The 16,888-nt window shown below is 40.3% G+C and overlaps 1 protein-coding gene across 3 annotated transcripts in view; it reads left to right on the forward strand.

The window, feature by feature from the left end:
- Positions 1-16,888, forward strand: part of rxraa (retinoid X receptor, alpha a) — a 165,769-nt gene that overhangs the window by 36,151 nt on the left and 112,730 nt on the right. The window contains exons 1-2 of one of the 3 annotated variants that reach the window (XM_080304437.1): positions 14,946-15,308; positions 15,396-15,545. The exons of 1 other annotated variant lie outside the window; for it this stretch is intronic. In XM_080304437.1, the coding sequence (XP_080160563.1) occupies positions 15,518-15,545 (28 nt within the window). In that variant the 5' untranslated portion in view covers positions 14,946-15,308; positions 15,396-15,517. Of the gene's footprint in view, positions 1-14,945; positions 15,546-16,888 lie in introns of those variants that run through there. One more of the 3 variants, XM_080304438.1, reaches the window with a different exon arrangement.

The following is a 16,888-nucleotide window of genomic DNA, read 5'->3' on the forward strand; positions in this document are numbered from 1 at the left end:
TACTGTGCTGGGATCAGGACTGTGTGGATGGATGGAGTTATGGTCACTGCTTTTTGAGCATGAACACCTCCACCCTGTAACTGTTCAGTCATTGATGAGAAAATAAAAGTGGGGGATAAAAGCGACCATGGTGGGTGCGCCATTATGTTGGATGACTCGCTCGTTTAAATCTGTAAATCGTTTATTATTTACTTCTCTGATACTCCTCAGTATCTCTGGGGTCTTTCCAGTTTTAACCAATATATTGGTTATAGGAATATTTCACATTGGTTGCTAGAACAGCAACACCTATGTTTCTGGAAGTCTGTGTTATTATGATTTAACATTGACTAATACATCAATGTATTATCATAAGAGCTACATGAAGTTTTTTTCTACTCTACATAACTCTATAGAAACACAGTCCCTGTATGTATGAACATATAGATATTATGGCATTTTCTATCTTCAGTATTTGAAAAGCAGACCTATTTTCATGAGGGGATGTAAGACAGAAATACAGAAAATTCTCTGCTATATAGGATGCTACTTGCCAACAATGAGCAGACACTCTGTGGTGGACAAACAAAAGCTTGAGTCAAACTGTATGGGAATTCAAATAGAACTATCCTATAAGGTCTATATTCGCTTCACCCCCACGCTGTAGCACAATCTTTAGAAAGAGGACAGCAGGAGAAAGAAGATGGGTTAAAATTCTGCCATGTGTTTCTTCTCTGGATCCTACCACAGAAAACATGATTAGCTTTTGTCCGAAAGTCCTTGTGCTTGAGTTATTGTTCCTCTGTATTATGGCTAATCTTCTTTTTTTCCATTTCTTACTATTCTTTCAAAACATAAGAACAAAGGAAATGTGATGTATAAACTTCAGCTTTTATCTTTCTGAGCATTACATTGTCTATTCGAAGAATCTGAAATAGGCAATGAGATATTTAGAGTGTAAGAGGTCAGGGTTGAACCATGTGGCTGATACAATTAATACTGTGCATTTGTTTCTTTCTGTATGCCTTAGATGGGTGGAGAATGGGATGTCAAGGCAAAGACAGGCTTCCGAGGATTTGAGTTATTATGCATTTGCAGAAAGTGCCTCTAGAATAGATAAATATTCCAAACAATAAACTGGTAAAGCATCCTCTAAAGTAAGTCATTCTGTACATATATTTTTTTAGCACACATGGTTCAACAAAGCAAGAAAATGAGAATAAATTAAACAAATACGGTTGTTGGTATAGCAAAAGGACTACAAAGGACTCCAGCCCCGCAGAATATCTCTACAGTCTGTCTCTGACTAATTTAATTGTTTCCATACAAACAAAAGCAAAACAAAAGAATAAGTCCGACTCCCTCCCATGAGCTCACAGCAGGCGAACACAAGGGAGACAGCAGCAATCCATGGCCTCCCTGGCTGGATGTGCAGCACAGGGTCTGACACTTTTTTTTAATCTTTTGAAATTAAATATTCTCTCTCATCCCTGATGCGGAGCTATAAGCGCTTCAGGTTGAGAGTGGGGAGGAAGGGAAGCGGATACAGTGTGCTGTTTTTTTCTTCCCCTCTTTAGAAAACCAGATATATTTAGAAGGTGGTACATTAAAGAATAAGCCCTCAACACCAAAGACACAAAACACTAAAATCCCATCTCTGATAAATCACATTATGAGAAAACACTGAGTAGAAAAGAACACCTGGGAGGGATATTTATACGCAGACTGAACGTTTAGTCCATCTCCTTTGAAATCAGTTCTGTGCAGGTGCCTCAGTTCTGGCTTCTACAGCTGCTAACGGACCTTTAGCCACATATGTCACCTGGTTAAATCTGCTGACGGCAGATGTTTAAATAATTTTGCATTCAGTGTAACTGTGTGTGATCTTTTTCTTGCTTGTGACTGCTCAAGACATTTAGTTGCCTTGTGTACAAAATTCAACAATTAATTTTATAGCCTCATTTTTACAGTACAGTTAATTGAAAATGTTGGTCTAAAGCAAGCTGTGAGTATAGGCCAAAGCTTGTCTTCCTCCTTTGGGTTACATAAGGTTATTTAAGCTTCTCGCAGAGCTGGATTTACACTTTCACATCATCCCATTTGAAGTTTTTAAAAAGGATTACCTTGTAAAAAGTACCGTTTAGATGGTAACTTCATATAGTGTAGTAATTTCTAAAGTATGAAGATAATTTAAATATCACCATCATAAAAATAGATGTTTTCATTTTGTTTTTGTATCTTTTAATGAAAAATAGAATATCTGATTTAAAATGCATGTTTTGGGGGGGTTTTTTGTAAATAAGATGAAGTTCTGGAGAAAGGCACAACATGCAGTATTCATTTTTTCACCAGTGGAATTGGTTTACTTTATAAAACTCTGTTCTGTGGCAGCCCATATTTGCTTTCAGTTGAAAATGCTTCATATAAAGTGTTGGGAACGACCTATCACATTACCTAATGCAAGCATGGAGCTTGTGAATAATGAATGTTTCTGCTCCAACTGACTTGATGCCAGAGGTGGAGCAGGACCGCTTTGTGTCCAGCTTTGCACCTCAAGTTGTCATTTTTTTCCAGCATCCATCGGCTACACAGCCAAAAAACACGTTAAATAACGAGACCTCAACGTGACTCCATGTTGTTTTTATTAATGTTGTTTTGTTGTTGCTTTTTTGTGTGTGTGGTTTTTGTCAAAGCTCGTATTGTGCTGTTTTCCCCCTGTACAGCAAAATAACAAGAAAGACATTTGCTTCACACAAACTGAGGAGTCATCTTTTAATCCATCATGCTGTTCCCATCAGACTAACTGTCTATGTTAATGTTTTATTAGCCCTTTTGGGGCCATTCATCACCAGTCTTTGTCTGGATGCCAATGAGGTATCAAACCATGGGAACCCAGTGTTTCTATAGCCCCAGAAGCTACTTGTTGCTGGTATCTGCATGAACCTGAGCTTTATTAATAAATAAAAGCTGACGTGTTTGTGACCTTAGACTCTAAAAGTGACCCCCCAGAAGAAATTTGCCACGACAGGAGTCGGGTAGTCACAACCACCAGTGATTTCATTAACTGTGGAGCAATGGATCCCAAACCAGCCCGGGGCTGCTCATCAGTACTTGTCACCAAGTTGGCTTCATTACTCACTGTCCAGATGACAGGAGCTCTTGTAAAGGATATCTCACCCCCTGTGAAGAGCCAAGTGTCCTCGCAAATAGGCTGCTGACCTCCAAAGCGTCTCAGGTCCTGAGGGTGCAGAGTGGGGAGGTGGGAGAGCTGAAGATAAGAACAGGATAGGAGTTTGGTGGTAGTGGGGTGAGGGACTGCAGACCACAGGGCAAAGCCAGGCCAGAGCCTATCCTTTCTGGATAAGCCTGGGAGCTGACCTGTCCCTGACCCCATCTGTACAATGAAGTTAGCTAACTGGTGACTCCCTCATACTCCGATGAAGTGGCTGATTCGCTCAGAATAAAAGAGAGAGAGAGAAAAAAATCTAGGGGCCCCTCTGAAGGAGAACTGGATACCCAGCAGTGACATGCTAATCTGCTTGGCTGATGATTAGGAGTTGGGGTGAGGAGAGCGAGGTTGAAAAGGCAGAAATGAAATGATGGGAGGGGAAAAAAAAACTCTTGGCAGCTTTTTGATGTGTCTGCTTTTGATTCTGTCTCTCTGGTGTGCTGTGTAAATGACAGCAGTGCTGTCAGAGTAGAGGTATCTGTCCAACAAGTGGAAGCATAACGGGTGACGCTTTGATGTTGAGGTTGTGTCTGGCTCTTCAGTGAGACATGGTACACAAGTGCTTTTTGATATTCATTTAATCCACTTCTTTACAATTGAGTTTACTTTCACTGAAATACCAGGAACTTTAATGGTAAGGTAAAATCAGACCAAAGAATGCTCAGCTGTAAATTCTTAACCAATTCCATTCATATCTTGGTCAATATTATTTTGTTATGTGACCTTTGGCAGGGAATTTTACTTTTCTAAAACCTGTCTTTGATTTTGTAGCTGTAGCGTGAGTTGCGGATGAATAGAAGGGCAACGAGTAATTCTACAAAGGGTTTACAATCACATAAGATTGCACTGTTTTACTTACCGTACCATTAACATTGGTTCCAGATTCAGCACTAAACAGCTGTTTTAACCAGAATCTTTCCAAAAGCATTACTGTACACTTCACTTATAATATAGTGGAAGTCCTGCACATGACAGTTCTTGTAGAGTGAGAGAGTGAGAGGCGAACAAGACAAACAATAGGGGGTAAGAATCAGAATAATACAGCAGGCTGTTCTCTGCCCTTGAAGTAAAACACATGTTTTAATATATGTACTCTGTGTGCCTGATCGCTTGCACATTAACTCGAACCGTCTCTTATTAATGTGCCCCTTTGTGCCTGCCACAAATAGTGTGCACAGTCGCATTATCATTACAGAGGAAATCACTCATATTAAGCCTATTCGCTGTCATTTGCCCTGCAATCTCAGCTGTGAGCTGCCAAGCAAGCATGGCAGGACACAAGATGCATGTGAAATGAGATTTGCATAACCACTGTTACTCTGTCATTTATTTATTTTGACCCCACCCCCACCCCATCTGAGAGAAAGTAAAGAAAAGATGCCAGCGGTTTGCTGTATATGTTCCCATGGGGTGCATCAAACAGGTGTTGTTACTGGGGCTGGGACGTCATTGACGGCATTATCGGAATAATGACATAATGACCTCATCACACTTTCAGACGTAGGTGGTGAGGTAGGGCAATTCAGGGGGGGCAAAAAGAGCATGTGAGCAGGTGGCATCTCATTCTTGGGCCCTTTGAGTGTAAATCATCACATGGCTAATGGGCTCATGACATCAGTGTTTTTCCTATTAGCAAAGGAAAGGTGGGAAAGAGGGGGCGTGAGCTAATTTCTGATCAAAAATTTAGACAGCAGAGGAGCATGACTCTACCACCCACACCTAACCACACTGGGCCTTATTTATAATGGAAAAAAATGACATGAGAATTAGTCATCAGGATGTCCGCCATACACTGAATCTCTAATGCTTGGATGTTTGCTTTCTGCTTTGGCATGCTGATAATGTTTTTGCTCTCAAAACCTGGAGAAATGGATTTCTTTAAAGGACATTCAGGCTCTGCAGCTTTTTATATGATGTCAAAGTCCTGTAAATTCAATAGAAACACTTACAGGGACTGCGTTGTTGTTTGTTTATTCTTAACTTTTTTTCATTATCACCATCATCGTACTTAGCTTTTTTTTTTTTCTTTAAACTTTTCACAAAATAAATGAAGAAATCAGTGGAATGATAGCGTTAACTCTTTGGCATTACAGTTGTAGTGGAGTAGATGTGGAATATTACCAAAATAATATATTATAAAAATTCAATCACTTTACAAAACAGATTTTAAATATCACACTACAACAAGGTTAAAAAGAATAAATGCATAGGAAATAGATTTAGGAATACTTAATGCATTAGACTCTTTAATTGTTGAACTTTTTTTGCTGGAGGTCATACTTGGATGTTGTAGAATAGTTGCCTCATAACTGTTTAGTCTTGTGCAGTCTGTATACAATATCTACAGTAGCATCGACAGGATTTCCTGTATTGATTCGGGCTGCAGATATGTTATCCTGAATGTGATTCAAATAAAATATTTTGAACTTACAAGACGTAAAGTTCATAGTACATATGTTTTCTTATGATGCCCTATTGTAGTCTAAAATTTCTGTTAAGCAGGTAGACAGACACTTAATATATACAGGAAATAGTACAAACAACCATTTATTTAGGCTGTGTTATAAAAAGATACATCTTGATATAAAAGATTTTTGTTGAAATCTCTAGAAAATGTGCATCACGTTAAATGTTAAACATTAGCACATGCTAGTTAAAAATGTGATACCATTAAACTGGTGATTTCAGTGATTCCATAATGGAGTGGTTTACACATTCACCTAATAAGTGAAAGATCCCCAGTTTGATCCCAGGAGAAAATACAAATCCCTTTGGGATTCTGTCAAGAAGAGCATCTGGCATATAAAAAACAAATCTGCCAAATCAAACATGTGGCGGTACCTGCCGTGGTGGCCTCTTATGAATAAGGGAACAGCTGAACATAGTTCTTGTACTGATGATTGTATTCAGTGTAGCCATGCAGGTTGATAGAGGCATTTGTTTAATGCAACTAATGTATATCAAATCTTCCACAACCAGTTAATTATTACCAGCCAACAAGCCATACCACTGTAATATTTTGACACTTTTTTTAATAGATCAGAATTCAAAGACATTTGACAGCCACAGCTTGATTGGCCATATAAAGTTTTTCAAAGAACGTTACATCAGTGTCCTCAGCTGGAACCCAATATAAAAAAGCCTGACTGACAGCAAGGAGATCAAGCATCTGTGTGTGCTTCTACATTATTAATGATTGCGCGTGTGGGTATGCGTACATTTGAACGTGCATGTGTGTCTTTATGTGTATGTGTGTGGGTGTGAGTAGGCAGGTGGTCGTATAGTTAGCCTCCCAGTGTCCTTTTGTGTGCTCAGGGATGATTATTATGAGTATGTGCTTCATTTGTGTGTGTGTCTCCTCTGGTCATGGGTAGACTGTACAGGCTGGGACTTCAGCTGGAGGCTCAGGCTATGGTCTGCTGCCCCAGTTCACTGAAGGACCCGTTTGCTGCTGACAGCACACCCTCCTCCCTTTTTCATCTGAAATTTCATAGATGTATTCGGGCAGCTCAATGACAACATGTCTTTATTCTGGCTCTGAAAACCTCCCCGCACCAAGCAAACTGCCTTGCTAAGCTGCAAATTGGCATGCTGGGAATATCGTTTCCCTCATCTTGAAGAAGTCCTCTGGTTCTAAATCCCTTTGAAAACTTTTTTCTTAAATTGTCATTGGGAGAAAAGTTTTTTTAAAGGCTTTAGCTTTTATACCTAGCATATTGCAGGGGAGGAATGCTGTAACTCCTCAGATTGACTGTTTTGTTTTGTTTGTCTTCACATTATTTGTAACTATTTATTTACCCACAGTGTTTACAGGTCTGAAGCATTATGTAAAGTTTAGCCTATGAGCCTTTCGGGTACCATTTTCATCCTTCTATGAATACTTTTACTGTTTTGCTGTTAAAACAATTTATACATTTAGGTTTCTTTTTTCTCAGTTTTAACATCTGACAGCCATAGTCTAACATTAATGGTTATTTCCTGCATGGGGAAGGAATGGCAAATCTGGAGGGTTCCTCGCCTCAGAGGTGTGAAGGAGGCTCTGCTTTTCCCTGCAACAGGGCCTCTTTTTGGGGGGAAAGGAGACAGAGTTTGGAAGCTGTGTGCAAGGGGTTGTGGACAAAGAGGAAGAGGGTTAATCATGTTTGCAACAGGACAGGCTTCCCCTTGAAATGGGAGACAGTGGTAGGAAGTGTCCAGATTTATGGTTCTTCATAGCCGTTCATTGTAGCTGCCTTTACTGTGGCAGTTGACCAGCAGACAGAAGGGGAGAGTGTGAGAGGAGCTATAAATCACAACGAGAGTGTGGCCCAGACACACACACACACACACAAACATCGCCTAGGCTCACAGTTCACAGGCAGATAATGTGTGAAGGAAGAGCAGCTCTCCAGTAGTCAGCTGACAAGATAAAGCTGCTTTTAAATGAAAAGTCTTGAAAAATGTGTGATTGTTTCTTGTTTTCTTTTGAAACTTTAAATTCACTATATTGCCTCTGAGTAAAATAACTTGTTCATTACTAAGTCACTCTTACTTTTACTAAAGACTCATGATGTTCTTAATTTTTAATGTTACAATGATACTTTTAAGGATTTTTGGTGTGTGTGTGTGTGTGTGTGTGTGTGTGTGTGTGTGTGTGTGTGTGTGTGTGTGTGTGTGTGTGTGTGTGTGTGTGTGTGTGTGTGTGTGTGTGGCTAGAGTCAGAACTGAATCAAAATATGAGTAATGAAAGCCAGCTATACTGATTGGCTTATGGTCTCCGTGACTTTTGAAGAATGCCAGAATTCCTTCAGGGACGAAAAAAAAGGCTTTTGCACAAGCAAGAACTGTGTAAAATTAACCAGTTAGTCAGAGTCATGGCCTCCGGCTTATACCTACCAATTAAATTTTTTGTTAGATTACTGTAGTGACACATGCAGACAAAATGCCAATGTAGTGTTCATATATATGCAAGTGTATGGATGAAGAAGAAGGGTTTTCCAGCAAATTACCCTGCGATGTATCGAGTAATAACTTACATTTTACCCATGACTGGACATTATAGGATAGAAAGTGGCTGCCCCTCAACATACCATTGAAATAAATCTGTATAATTGTATGTTAAAAATTGCACTGAGGGAACTGCTAATTGTGTAAATGAAATATTGCATGTTTTGTGTGTCTCTTGCATGCTTCTTGATGTTTGTCTATGGAATGTGGAAGTTTGTTTCTACAACAAAATCTCTACAATACAGTTACTCTCTGTAAATAGGTACTATTTGTTTTTCTTTTCTTACTGCATGTAAAAACAGTTGACTTTATGTAACTTAGTTTATAAGTTTAAAAATAAATGTCATTTTAATTTTGAGAAATATGTTTAAACGTAATAATTTCCAAGAAAAAAATCATATGTTTTAGTCTTAAGCAGTGTTGGGGAGTAACAGAGTACATGTACCGCAAAATATGAGTAACTGTATTCCATTACAGTTACCATTTAAAAAGGTGCTATTCAGAATACAGTTACTTTGGTGAAATAAAGGGATTACCCAGCGGCCTTTTCCTGTTTCATATATTAGGCTATGCCCTCTCTATCTTTGGTAATTCCACGCCGGTGGAAACCCAAACAAAACACGCATTAAGAGGCTCAAATGCCTGTGTCTCAATGACGTGAGGAAATATTTTTAAAAATGATTTAATATGAAGGCAATAGCAGAGCGTTACAGGCAACGTCCTAAAGAATGTAGCCTCATGGGCAGTGTAGTCCGTGCTGCAGGGAGAATGGACATTTATGTGTCTGTGAGCGCCAGGGAGGGAGAAAAAGGAGAGTGGAGTTGTCACCGGGCAGAAACGGGAGCTGGAAGCATGTAAATATAATAATAACCACTTCAGCCAAGAAGAGTGCCTGACCAGCCCAGCTGTAAGTAAGCTATTAAGACTCGACTGTACACTGTGTTCGTGTTTTCCTCCAAAACAATAAGTTCCGTTGCAGCAGCCTTTCAACGCCTCTCTCTGTCTCTAGCTAGCAAACTTGACCCAGACAACAAAGTAAAGCTAGTTCACGGCTACAAGCCCGACACAAACCCGACATGTTAGCCAGAGGTCCCTTTACTACGGTTCGGAGCCGCGGACCTGTTTTATATAAGCGCGGAATAGTTTCGCTGCAATGTCCACCCTACTGTTACTCATTTTATATTAAGATTTAAAATCTAGTTGATATTGCTATGGCGAGTAGTCTTCAGTAATAGTAATAAATCACATTCATGTAATTGAAAAAAAGCATGATAATATGTTAAGTAATCCAAAGTATTCAGAATACATTACTGTCATTGAGTAACGTAACGGAATACGTTACAGAATACATTTTGGGGCATGTATTCTGTAATCTGTAGTGGAATACATTTTAAAAGTAACCTTCCCAACTCTGGTCTTAAGTCTGTTATCTAAAAAGCTCCTGAGATCTTGCTGCTTTGTTTGTGGGTGTGTAAAGCATACTGATATTTTGGACAATATTGTTTACTTGCAGTATATGTATTTTATTATTATCATTGTGTCATATCATTTTATCTTAGAATTATACTGAAGAGAGATAATGATCCTTTTCTGTGTACTTCAAAAGAAAAAAAGAAAGGAGAATAGACAGCGACTTACTGAGAAGAAGCTGCTTGCATGTCTCTTGGTATGTTTGCCTTGGCGCACTTGGTTGGGGCATTTCTGAGACTGAGCTGTCCCTCCCATTTCATTATTTTGCAACTAGAGTTACTGTTGCATCAGTGCCAAAGGAGACCAATGAGGAGACACAGGAGTCCTCTCCCATAACAGCATCTTTTTACCTAGACATCACACCCTTTTTTGTTGCTCTTTAATCTTGTACCAGTTTTGCATAGATAGATAGATAGATGGATAGATGAATAGATGGCTAGCATTACTTGGCTAACTGGACTACCCACACACTAACACTGAGGCTTATCTCCACAGGTTTCCTTTCAAACCCATGAAAAATGACTTTGATTTTAGCAAATAAAAATGTATTATCGGTGTCACATCCACCACAGTTGACTCACAGGGGTTTATTATTAGCTGCAACTGACGGAACTGGTCTGAAGGTGAGTGTGCAGGAAGCCAGAGAAGAGGGGTCCTATTACTCCACTTCATTCTAATGTTGCTTTCAGTGAAATGACTCTCTTTCAAGCACCATTGAGTCAATTTCCTTGACTGGGAGTCTGAGAATCTCTCAACGTGTGATGTGTGCATTTTGCATCTTTGTAAACAGGCATGTATAAGCAGGCAATAGGTGTGGAGCAGACACATCTAGACCCCAACCAAAGCCTGTATCTGTTCATCGGGACTTAATGGTTTCAGCAGATGGGGTGGTCTCTCGTCATATTTTGACTGTTCTGGCCTTGTTATACCATCCATCCTCACAGCGCTGTGAGGCCCCCCTTGCTGAATGTGTGCTGTGCCCTGTGTGTACACAAGATCTCTGGCCTCAGTAGGGAGTGTTTACCCAGCTGAAGTCCAACAGAGTCACACTCTCAGTCAGCTGTACTGTGCTGACTGGAAAGGAAGTCACTTTGAACACATAAGAGTTTCGAAGAGCGTTATAGCCATATTAAATAATTTGAAAATGTAAATCCTAGCTTTAGAGCTAAATATTTATTCATTCCACTTAATTGTTATTTTTAGATTGTAATGTGTCCAAATCTGTGTATTCAGTTACCCCACACAGCAGCTGCAGCATGTTAAAAAAGTTATTTGTCACAAAGATTTTAGATACAAGTATTAAAAAGACTGTTATCCAGCTAATCAAATGCCACCTCCAAATTATTCAAACTGTGTGGGACCTATGCTTTGTTGCAGGACATGCTCTGATTTCTAGTTACAATGCTGCAAATCAAAGCAGGATTAGGAAGCAGGACTGGCAACAATGCGACACGAAGCAGCCAAGCTTTGCAAAACAAAATGGCAGCATTGCATTGAAAAAAATCCTTTTGCAAAATCTGTTCAGTGAACATATTAATGCTGCAAACAACAAAAAGATGTGATGGATAATATAGTTGAAATAACTGCTGATCTAGATGGCTGTCAGATCTGCTTTATGAGTCTGTGCAGATACTTTTTTTACCCACACTTCTTAGTTTCTGTGCACAAAAGACAGACGGGTTCTCTGTTTTGGATGGATTGCTGGTAGAAATGGGACATCCTGCAGGTGACAGTTCATGCATCTATGACTAAGGGGAGAAGGAACGAAAATATGGCTTATTCTATCAAAATAAATTCATATTTTTTATATTTATTGGAAAATAATATCTGAAAATAAAATCTAACGCATCTATTTTCTTATTTCGATCATCCTCATCCACACCATTACAGAGGAAGAAGGGGATGGTTAAAAAAAAGAAAAGAAAGAAATGTTTGACTACACCTTCAACCCTTTGCACAGCCATAATTTAACCTCTCAATCTGTCGGCTCCAGGAGCACAGTAGCTCCATCATCATGCAATAATGCTGGATTCAATCGCAGGTGAGAAGATGATGCTCTTCAGGGAAGGTGATTCTCCCCTCCAAGATAAAACCTGTTTCGGCCAACTGCATATGAGATTTATCATCATGTCTGTTTAAATGTAGCCAATTTCACTTTAATATGATATTAAAGAATGATGCATGTCTGAGCTTCAGACTGTTCCATTGAGGGAGTTTCATCTGCCTGTGGCAGCATTCAAAACCCAGCATGGTAAAACAGTGATAGAGCTGATGTAATGTTTAGTATTGATAACAGCCCTTAGCAGAATGTGCTGTAATAATTTAAGAAAATACTGGGGTTTTTTCTACCATTTCTTGGACATATGCCTAGATTCATTCCATCTATCAGTTTGATTTGATGGGCCGATATCCACAAAGCTTTTATCTACCCCAATGAAATGAAAATAGAGTGTTGAAAACTGGCAATGTATATATGGGATGAAATGAGCACTGCAGACGTACGACTGCAACCCAACGATTGTTTCAAAATAGGTTTATGTTTTCATTTGTGATTTGAAAGGAAAAGTGCATTATGAAATTGCTGAATCAACATCGCTGCTATCATACACACACACACACACACACACACACACACACACACACACACACACAATGTCCAACTGTAATCCTGATACAAATGAAGGTAAACGTAATGATATATGTCTTGTGTACACAACACATCACAAGCATGACTCCTTTTTTGTTTGAACTGTACAGAAATTATGGTAAAAGGATGGATATGTGCACTGAATGTAATGCCTTCAAACATACACACACTCTGCTGTTATCCTTTTACACATTGCCTTAAAATTTGTCTCATTTTTTTAAGAGAAAATAGGCAAGATTGACCATGTACTTGCTTCTTTGTGTGTAGTGGTACTTCTTCCTGTCTCTGTGAGTGTCTCCAGCCTTCAGTGTGTCAGCTGCTCTTGTTGATTTCCGCAGGGGAAGTTGCCTCAGTGCTATCCTCAGACAAAGCCCTGACCCTGAGGGTTAAGGAATGTGAACCCGGGGCTGTGACGATCAAGACCTTCCCTTGGGGCGGACAATGCTGAACACCTCAGCAAACAGGCTAATGATCTAAAATGCTTTTGTGTTCCTCGTAGCACCCCCCCCCCCCCCCCCCCCCCCACTTAATTGAAGTCACATTTTTAAAAAAGAGAAGTTACACGTCCTCCAGATAAGAACAAATTCTACTTTTTGTGTGGCAGCTTGCTTTCTTTTATTTTGTTAACAACCTTGGTTTAGTTTTTTGTTTATTTATTTCACTAGTCTTAAAATATTTAGTTCCTTTCAGACCTTCAGGATCTGATGCTGACGTGTTTCTCAGCATTAATCATTTTTGAGATTTAAAAAAATATCTGTATATATCTGTACAATCTTCAGTTTTTGGTATCCATGTCACTGCCACTAAAGGATGCCATAATAACTTTTATGGATGAGTTTGTTGTGAATGGTCATACTATAAAGGAGACCTTGTCTCATTTATCACTCATTTCAAGGGAGTGGGAAAGAGGAGGTGGGGCTGTCAAAGCAACCACAGCAGAGTGTATCATATCAGTGGTGGTCTCTCATCCCCTGAGGTTCAAACACATTGCATAAAGCGGAGAAACAAAAGCAGAAGGCAAGAAGCAAGAACTAAACCAAAAGATATTTAGAGAAAGTGTATACTCCAGGCATCTAGGAGGAGAGGTGTGACAACTTTGGAAGAGCCACAACAGCCTCCAGAAAATTTATATGGATGAAGGTTAAGGGTCAAAGTGCTATTAATCACAGCCCAAGCTGAGGATTAAATAGCCTGCTCTAGCGGGAAGATGAGAGAACCCAGCCTGATCGAGGTGTTTAAAAGGATTGTGTTATGTCTGTCTTATATTACACAGTGAAAGCCCAAGGCAAAACTGTCTACTCAGCTAAGTACAAACAGGATGCCCAATTGCTCTCTCCAGCCCCTTCTGGTGCGCATTCACCCAGCGTGTCAACTCACTTAACATCCTCAGCAGTTATCAATAATCAGATGGAGCTGTGTTTGCATAATGTGGAAGAAAGATGATAGAAAAATTCACACAAACACAACGGACAATCTTCTGGGTAGTCCCCCACCACCCCCACACATAGACACCCCACCCATGCCACTGTACACCACAGAAACATAGACGTTCTCTTTCACACACGTGCACAAACACACCTCGAATCAGTGCCCAGTCAGACTTAATTTCCCTCTCCCTTTTTTTTTTGCACAACTGTCTTTGATCTTTGATGTGCCATGCATTGCATTAATTATGTATCTTGCCTCAGTACAAACGTGGCGAACACCTTCAAGTTTGTAACAGGAGCAGGCTCATCACAGAGGCCTAGAGGATGGCTGCAGGAGGCGTATGCCTACATTCCACTGCTCCAATATGCACCGCATAAGGGAAAATGCAAACCTTGCATCTGAGCTACTCCCCCCTTTCAATCTGTGCCAAAGAAAGGACATTTTTCACCCTCCTGAAACATGTTCCTGGTTCATGTGTGAATGTTGAGGGGGAGGAGGAGCACACAAGGTGGATGTGACATGAATCCACTGGCACTGCACAGATATGGCACAGAGAACAATAACAGAGGAATGATCTAGACTGCACATTGGCCTAATGCAGTGAGGGTTATGCAAATGAGTGTGCTACTGCTTGCTGTAAAGCTACAGCCTAGAGGGGATTCTGTGACTCTAACCTAAACTTTTTTTGTATCTGTGATAAATGCATATTTTGTCCTTTCTAATTTTTCCTTTTTTGGAAAGCTAGAGTAGGAATTTAATACATATGACCAGATGTACAGTGGAAGGAGTTGAGGGAAGTAGTGAGAAGTCTTTCCTTGCCCTTTTTTCTTATTGGCCTTCACGATGTATAAATATAATAACTCATTGTTAAGAGTTGGAGTGTGTAGTAATACTCAGTTTCCTTTTTTTCACTGGTTAAAATTTGATTTGTTGAGTATCTAGTGGCAGGAGAAGAAATGTATGGCTTTGTTGACTTTTTCATTCACCATTTGAATGCGCAGAACATTGAAAGAAGAATGTCAAATGTCCTCTTACCAGAGTTCCAAAAAAGTGACTTAAATCTATAAAAGCACATATGAGATGGGACTTAGATTGGTTACAATTCCACCAAAATCCCAGTTCCGGTTGTGTAGCTCAATGTGCTTTTCGTGTTTTCATTTCGTGTTGCCCTCGGCAGTGAGTAAATGCGGTTGAAAAATGTGTCTGCTGAGCCAATAGCCGAGGTTCAACACGTGTGACCAGGTTAAAATAACAAGAGATAAGAGGTGGAAAAAGTAAGTAGCTGCTACTCAGCTGCTGAACTGATTCCACTTGATTTCGAAAACTTTCATATTCGGAATGGACTGCGCCGTGCGGTCTCGTCCACCCTTCTTTACACGCTGCTCATTTCAAAGTTCACGCAGCGAGCCTCCAGTTTCTCTCCGTGTCGCTGCAGCCCGGTCTACGTTTGTGGGAGTACCCCCTGCGCAGGTCCCTTTTGCAGTGCAGATCCAGTAGTTGGAGTTGTACACTGAGCGTGAGAGGGAGAGGAAAGGAGTGTGAGCGCAGCAGCAGAGTGAGCAAACAGAGGTAGAGACATTAGGTTATCTTCGGAGACCATCACACATCGATCTGTCACTTTTACCGCTTTGAGCAAATTCTGTCTTCTTCGAGAAGTCAACAGCAGCAGCAGCAGCAGCGCCCTGGTCTGGTCTATTCGAGCAGCCGCCTGTAGAAAAAAACAGAAAACTCCCAAACGCGGTGGTTTCAGCTGGCATGAGCTAACCTACGAGTTAGACATGGAAACCAAACCATTCTTGTCATTGGGTAAGTTTGTTTGTTTAATGACATTGCATCGTTTTAATATGAACGCGGTAGTTTTGTGATCGCACTTGAGTCCCTATATTAGTGTGCAACGTGTCTTCGCTCTGCGTCTCTTTGTCTTTTTCTGATATTTTTTTGCCCCCTTTTCTGTCTTTTGACAGCGCGTGGAGCGAGTTGCCAAAATGCATCTACACGTTTGGGGCTGTTGACGCGGCGGAGCGGCCGTGGCTGTACAGAATTTTACCTCCGACGCGGACTTGTAGTTTATCTTTGTGTCAAAGCAGACTTATCCTCGCGGTGTTGCGCTTATAATTCAGCCGTTTGAGCTGATGACATTTGGCTGTGATACAGATGACAACGCTCGCTGTAGAGCGCGCATTCCTCGCGTGCGCTGCTGTGAAATCAACTCTAGAAAGAAAAAAAGAAGCAAGAAAACTTTACGCTTTGACTTTGGCCGTCGACACTTTTGTAAGTTTCATGAGGGGGAAAAATGCACACCGAGGTGAAGCTTTAAACTAGCAAGCAGGTATTGATAAATTATACGCGTAACAGACACATGTACCTTTTAGAGGACGGGCAATGTATTTATTTGTTTATGTTTTTTTTAACTTATGTTACCATCCTTAAAGCAGAATATGCCTCGCTTTTGCGTTGTGGAAGTCTAGCGGTGCGTTGTGTTGAAGTGGCAGTCCTTAATAAAACATAAAGGAAAACAAAAAAACGTGACTTGGTTTACCTCGCGGCTAAATTGACTTCCGTTTGTACTTGTGGTTTAAACAGGCAGTATAAAACTTGGCTCCCGAGCTTAAAATTCTCCTAACATTGCCTGACATCTCCTAGCACACTGCTCAGGTAAACGAACTACTGGCAACCTGAGGCCAGCACACACAGGTGACACAGGTGTAGGAACCTCTGAGTATAGTTTTGTTTGTGTTTTTTAAAGGAGGTGAATTTTCCACTTAAGGTCTCCGTTTGTGAAGGGTCCTGTATGTGACAAATGTCACATTAGTCACATTAATTTTCCAGAAAGTAAAGGAGAACAGGGTATTTACACAGGAGTAATAATTTCTAGTAGCTGATGCAACATATTTTTAATAAGTGCCTGTGTTTTTGTTTGGATCTAATGTTTAAATATTTGGGTCATTTGCATTTTTCCAGCTTAAAGACACAGAACAACGTAAATCATTAATTATGACTGCTACTGTAAGTTTGTCAAAGTGAATGAAACAGACCCTTGTCCCCTGTTCCAGACGGGCACAGAGCTGTAGGCGAGCCCTTTTTATTGTGTCTGCTGCACTTTCATGGGGGCATCGTGTTACACCTTGACACATATCATCAGCTGCCTG

The sequence above is a fragment of the Astatotilapia calliptera genome, chromosome 7 (genome assembly GCF_964374335.1).
Source record: "Astatotilapia calliptera chromosome 7, fAstCal68.1, whole genome shotgun sequence".
NCBI classification, from domain to species: Eukaryota; Metazoa; Chordata; class Actinopteri; order Cichliformes; family Cichlidae; genus Astatotilapia; species Astatotilapia calliptera.